The 6,770-nt window shown below is 45.4% G+C and overlaps 1 protein-coding gene across 2 annotated transcripts in view; it reads right to left on the bottom strand.

The window, feature by feature from the left end:
- Positions 1-4,178: 4,178 nt before the first annotated feature.
- LOC119458261 (aftiphilin-like) overlaps positions 4,179-6,770 on the bottom strand; it is a 37,782-nt gene continuing 35,190 nt past the window's right edge. Inside the window, exon 8 of one of the 2 annotated variants that reach the window (XR_007467930.1) lies at positions 4,179-4,771. Coding sequence is in view for 1 of the 2 variants with exons in the window: in XM_049670953.1 (XP_049526910.1) it covers positions 5,672-5,904 (233 nt within the window). In the remaining variant the exon portion in view is untranslated. Of the gene's footprint in view, positions 4,772-5,569; positions 5,905-6,770 lie in introns of those variants that run through there. The other variant, XM_049670953.1, reaches the window with a different exon arrangement.

Raw genomic sequence — 6,770 nt, 5'->3', positions numbered from 1 at the left:
GTGTTTAAAGTTGATTAAGATGGATTAAGGTTAAATAAGGAGGGCTAGGGTCGATTAAGGCGGATTAAGCTGGATTAGGGTGGATCAAAATATAATAAGGAGGATTAGGGTGGATTAACGTCGATTAACGTGCACGAACGAAGATTAAGATGGATAAAGGTCGATTAAAGTGTGTTAAGGAGGATTAGGGTGGATTAAGGTTGAATAAGGTGGATTAAGGACGATTAGGGTGCATTGAGGTTGATTAAGGTCTATCAAGGTGTATTAAGGAGGGTTAGAGTGGGTTAAGGTCGAATAAAGTGCGTGAAGGTGGATTAGTGTGGATTGAGGTGAATTACAGTAGATTTTACAAGACTCGCATTCGAGTCTCTTAGGCGATAGCTAAGTACACCTGGTGATCTTTTTCAGTTCTTGAGTTTGCTTTGAACTGGGCTGCCATGCATGCGTGAGTGGGTGACGTAAAGACATAAAGGGGCTCCAGCTGCCTCTATTAAGTCGAATGCTTTACCTAAGCCTTCGAAGAATGCTTAGCAGTCAAACGCCAGACTCGCGACGTCACTTATACCAGTCAAGTCAGCTTTTTGTGTGGCATATGAAGCCAAGCTCACCAATGTTCACTGCATATATACAGCTATTTTGTAAATGTCACTTGCGCTTTTCATCAACTACATTGGGATAGAACTCAAAAACCTTTTTACCTCATTTACCTTCAATCCGGTAAACGGCAGCGGCCAATAGTAATGATGTTGCGGTTAATGGAATTTCGAAGAAGCTCGTACCAGCCAACTGCGATGTCACGCTAGGGGATTAAGCAGGACGTCATGACAAACGGTCGATACCCTTGGTTGGAAGACACGCTTTGAGGGGTGTTTGCCACTTCGTTCTTGGGCTGTATCCAACTATAGAGCTCTTAAAATTAAGGACTCGATTGTGCATGCGCGCCCAGTATGAAACGAATCTCCTGAGCATCCGCGCATGGCATATTCTTTGCAAATAAATAGTGGCTCGGCTCCAAAGAAAACGTGCTATCTCTTACACCTGGAGTGTCGTTTTGATCGCAACAGAGCCGCTTTTTGGAAAGGACAAGCTCTTAGCGCAAGAACCAATTGCCCGTCAACTTTGGGCCGCACTGATACTGCTTTATCATGTATTAAACGGTGTAGGTTTGTGCCATGGCGTAATGTTACTACTGTTGTGTTTTCTTGAGCATGTCTTTTTATCAGCTGCCATCCGTACTGCATGGCATATTTGTACACTAGCACTGTTTCTCATTCTGAATATTATATGATACTCTTCTACGTTATCTGTATCTTGTCAAATAACGTTTCTTGCGCGTGCACGAAAATAAAGCATCTTACTGACCATTCTTTTTGTTTTTTGTGTGATAAATGTTTTCTGATGTCTAATCAAAATCACAATTTTAACTATCCTACTACATAATTTAACGGTATATTGGTGTGAACTATACAAATACCTTTTCCAGAGGCGTTTCTTTTGCCTAAAAATATAGAATGCCTTCTCCCATAAGTATACCGAGTATTTTTTAAGCTTCATTGACACCGACGCCTAAAGCACCTCCGTACAGGATTCCTAGAGGAGAGAAAGGGGGAGCGTAGGAGAGGAGAGAGAGGGGGAGGGGACGCGCATGCGCTGTGTGAGTGTGGGACGCGGGACAACAGACAGAGCCGCCGGCAAGATTTGTAATCTGTAAATACCTTTCCTCAGATTCTGTTATTGTGGGTGATGAGTGGCTGCCGGCACCGCTTCATCACACTGAAATTGCGCAAACCGTCCTATTCATGCAGAAACCACAGCGCAAAAGCTACTTTGACATTGAGACAAACACATGGACGGACGATGCTCTCGCCAGTAATTCATTATAAGAGGGCACACTGAATATAATAACTGCTGTGCACATGCGCGCACATACAAGAAAAAACTGCCAAACATGGAGCGATCTACCACAAGCAATACTAGATCAGATGCAAAAAGTAAGCAGCGTTATCATGTGGCAGAAAAAATAACTGGAGTATAGAACTCGCCTCAAAGCTCCTTTTACATCAGTGTGTGTTATTCGCACGCTTTAAGTTGAAACCAACCTCCTCATAAACGTTGCCTTCAGCATTCTCCATGCTGTTATCACCATTTTTCAAAATATTCTACACTACTGGGGCACGCAACTGGCCCAAAATAATGCGCCTCCATCGAATTCTGCGGCCCGTCCGCGGGAGCCCAGGCGCAATAGCGTGCCGTGCGCAGCGCGTGCCGCCGGCGGGCGAGGAGAATTGAGGAGGAAAGCACGCGCGCGGAGGAGAGTGTCGCAACTTTCAAGATCAAGGGGTTTTACAAGCGCGCTCTGTCTCTCTCAACGTTCCTCTCTCCCCCTTCTTATGGCGCTAGTGCTGTATGTTAGCAGCAGCGAGCGTGCTCGGTCTCTCTCAACGTTTATTCTTTCTTCCCTCCCCCCCCCTCTTCTTGTGGCTCTGGTGCTGTATGTTAACAGCAGCGAGCGTACTCTCTCTCTCCCGTTGCTTGTGGCCCTAGCGCTGTATGTTGAACAGCAGCGAGCGTGCTCTCGCTCAACGTTTCTCTCCCGTTGATTGTAGCGCTAGCGCGGTATGTTAACAGTAACGCCCGTGCTCTAGCCAGGCGCAGTGGCGCCGCCTGGCCGAGGATGTGGGGTCTACGTAAGGTAACACGTGCGGCTCCCGAAGAAAGCTATTCGCCTAAATATATCTTTTGGAAGCAAAAATTATCACATTTACGGCAAAATGCAAGGTGCTAATCATATAAATCTTGGGTTATGACAAACCTCGTTATAGTGAAACAGTTTTTATTGAACAATGAATATAACAGTAGGGATGTGGGTTCATTGAGAGATGACTCGACAGCATGAGTTCCAATAGACAACTGAATTTATTTTCTGCTGTCTCCCTTCAGGACCTCTCGCCTTTATTGCTCACCACCTATGAAGAGACACTGGCGTTGAATCCTTTCATCCGCTTTGAAACGGGGTGACGACCAATGACACCTAGCATGCTTCAGCTAATCAGGTTTTACATCTATCTTGGTATAAGCATTCTGCCTATCTCTCCTCGATCATTTTGCTATTTTTATTCACGCCTCATAGTATGGCGCCCTCTGTATTTAAAATGCGGGTCTTAAAGGCTATGCTTTTGTTGGTTGAAGGCGCAGGACACAATTTCGGGAGCCGGAAACACGTCATAGACGTCAGGTTTAGGACACCACCTATCATAGTTAACTATGCTAGTAACAACACTCGTGCTACCAATCTCTTCCCGGATTTTTTTCCACTAACAGTCTAAACGTCTCTACCTTATCTCGACCCCTTACCAGACCGCTTCCATCTGTTTTCAATCCCAGCACTCCTGGAAGGGGAACATCCCCTACGGGACTTTCTGGGTGAATGTCTTGGCATTCGATTACAATGTACAGAGCAGTTTCTCGACTTACACTGCAGCAGACACATGCCTTATTCTGTTGCGAATTGGCTTGGGTACAATTTCGGCATCAGGCAGCCAGCTCAGGTACTGCCCTTCGCGTTTTTGTAGATCTTCCCTCCTGATATCTTTCTTGCCGCATTCGTAAGTCTCCATAGACTTTTATTTCCATCCATTGCATCTAATTTACTGTCTCTTCTCTCACTTTCGTTTTGATGAGTCAGGGTTGTCTCTTTACACAGTGGAGATGTGCCTGCCAATTTATTTGCTCATTTCGGTGGTGTCATGACGGAGGCGAACTTTCAATATCAGCATCTCACGGGCTGGTTTGCAGCGTGGAGGCACAAAATGCAGGTGCAGTACGACCCGCCCCAGTAGCGTAGTGGTCATGGCACCCTGTTGCTGAGCTTGAAGTCACAGCTTCTATTCCTGGCCACGGTGGCCACATTTCAATGGGGCCGAAATGAAAAAAAAATTGTGTACTTAGATTTAGGTGCAACTTAAAGAATCCCAGGAGGTGAAAATTAATCCAGAGTCCCACGCTAAGGGGTGCTTTATAATCAAATTGCTGTTTTAGCACATTACATTTATTTAGGTGCAGTGCGGTTTTGCAGGCATAGCTTGCACTGATTCTCAGGATGTAATTGTCTATATTAGCACCTTGTCACGGATGTACCTGAAAGCAGACAGGACAACATGAACAGCAGCTCTCCCGTGAAACCTTTATTGCAGGCTTGCCCTGAGCTTTCACAGTGACAGCTGCACAACGGACACTTTGGGGCGGTTTGTTGGCCGGGCGCAATGCAGATCGTCACATGATCTACGTTAAAACCGCAACAAAAAAATAATGAACAAGTACATTTTTACAGCAACTACGATATGCAAACAGTCCTTTGGTCGGAATGGCAATGCATTAACAGCAGATCGCGTCAATGCGGTAACTCGCGCTAGCAATACTAGGGCTTCGTATGTCACAACAATATCAGAGGCTGTGTCTTGTCAAACCTAGCACTTGTCACAAGCAAGAAATTTCCTGGAAAAAAAAAAATAAAATGCATTTCCAGCAAGCCATGTAGAAAGACTATCTCTAAATGATGACAAAGACAGGGAAGAGGACCGCAGCAGTAAGGAACCTCAACGGGAACAAGACAAAACACTGGTGTGGCTACAACTGCTCCAACAGCATTTTTTGGGGTGAACAAAGTGAAACTAGCAGCAGCGCCTCAAAAGCTGCGCTAGCAGTGACAGCAGCTGCTTCACTATCTCGGAAACACTGCTCAACTCTTTATATTGCACAATTCCTGTGAAACCTAACCACAATGTGCGCACTGATTCCCGACATCCAACCTTGTTTAGATGCGCCTTGAAAAACGAGCTGATTCGCCTCAACTCATCAGCCTTAATGTCTTTAATAATCCTTGGAACACATTACTGCCGTGAAAGAAGGTCCAACAATATTACATGAAATATGCATTGGTTATATTTCCATAATAGTCTCTTTTACTGCATAAGCAAAAAAAAAGGCCCACTGAGACAGATAAAGGACAACAGATCATGGCTTGCCGATTCCATAGCAAGGTTTGCAGATGGGCAATTGGCCACCTGCAAACCACCACCACCACCATATTTCCGCTATGCTAACTTTATTAGGTAAGCACTTAAGCACGAAAGAGCTGAGAAAATACAAGAACACCAACCGGTGCCAAGGCAGAAGCTTACTCTTTTTAGCCCTTACAGACAGATGATCAAAGCACCAAGTTGTATTTATGTGCCCGGATATGGAAAGCACTGATAATGTGCGCTGCGCTCATTGTAGTACATGTTCCCTTATCTATAGACCACACCCCCCAAAACCCTAGTAGTTGCCACTTGTGCTCTTGCTCTTCACACAAACGAAATAAATTATCGGTGGTAGGAAACACATACGCATACATTTAATTCCTAAATACTCTCGCAGAAAGAATGTGCACTGATGACATGAATTAAAACATGCCGAACACATTCAAACAAATCGAAGATGGAATCGTCGACGTAGCACAACTCTTCTCGACGCAACAGATGGCCCTGCCAATTGGCCGAGCCTACTTCTAAATTCATTCATTACCTCATGCTACAGATGCATGAGTTTGAGGGCCGTGTCAAGTTCCTCTCCCCTACATTGTAAAACCGGGGACAGTTGCTTTCAGGCCTGACACATTCGTACATAAGGATCAGTCCAAGTGCACCGGAAACATGAGCACGCGCGCCTGCATAAACGACAGGTCCGGGAGTCTGTCCAAGATGGCCTGGGCTTCGCCGCTGAGCAGCGAGGGCCGACGGCGTGTTGATGACAGGGTGGACACGTTGTTCCGCAACAGCTCCTGCAGCTTCGACGGGGCGGAGGACTGCGACGACACTGGTGCTGCTGCAGAACCACTCAACTCCAGGAATTCTTTCTCCAGACCTGGTTGTCAACAACAGTGAACCACAGTCTTCAGTATCATAGCACTCCGTTTTTTATGTGAGGTACACCTCATGAGGTGGCCACCTTGTGCAATAAAAAAAATGGAGAGACCAATAACTTTCAGCGCATGATGACGGGACACAGGTAGACACACAGACACACACAGCACTGATTAATGGTGCTAAGAAATATATGTACACACATTTAGTAAGGCCGTGTGTGCGCATGTGTCTCTGCATGTCTCATGCAGTGCAAGTTATTATCATGAACCAAGTATCCAGGCAGTCTATTCTGGTGAAAAAATAAAGAGAGCGCAGCATTCCCACTGGCTCCTGTTATACCTTAGTGAATGATAATTGTAGCGATGTGTACTCCACAACTTTGTTTCGTTTGGACAAAAAGTGCCATTGTGGCATTGCATATCTTCAGCACTCTGCATTCCCAACGCTACAGAACTTGTTCAAGTTAACCTCCCTGGTTTAAAACACCGCCACATAACACTTGCTGCCATTGAATGCACGTTCCAAATTGATGCAATTTTTACTGCAGATGAAATAGATGCATAGGAGCAGTCAGCAATCAAACTGAGCAAATGTTATAGATAATCTAAGGCCCAGTTTTGGAGACTCTTCCCAAATGTTCCAAGCTGCTCTAACATATATGCGAATCGCATCTAACAAGCTTCACGGACCTCCCCGATTTCAAACGCTGTTCGCAAATAGCGTAGTGAGCTTGAGCTTACAACCAGTCACAAGACTGTTGCCCACAGTAGCCCTGCAAGGAACACTAAGTGCCTACAGTCTTCAAAGACTTCAACAACAACACTAGCAAGCAGATACACAAACGGTGAGAAAATGGTGGCCAAA

The sequence above is a fragment of the Dermacentor silvarum genome, chromosome 7 (assembly GCF_013339745.2).
Source record: "Dermacentor silvarum isolate Dsil-2018 chromosome 7, BIME_Dsil_1.4, whole genome shotgun sequence".
Classification (NCBI taxonomy): Eukaryota; Metazoa; Arthropoda; class Arachnida; order Ixodida; family Ixodidae; genus Dermacentor; species Dermacentor silvarum.
The sequence above is the reverse complement of the archived record's forward strand: the minus strand, read 5'-3'. Positions and strand labels throughout refer to the sequence as shown.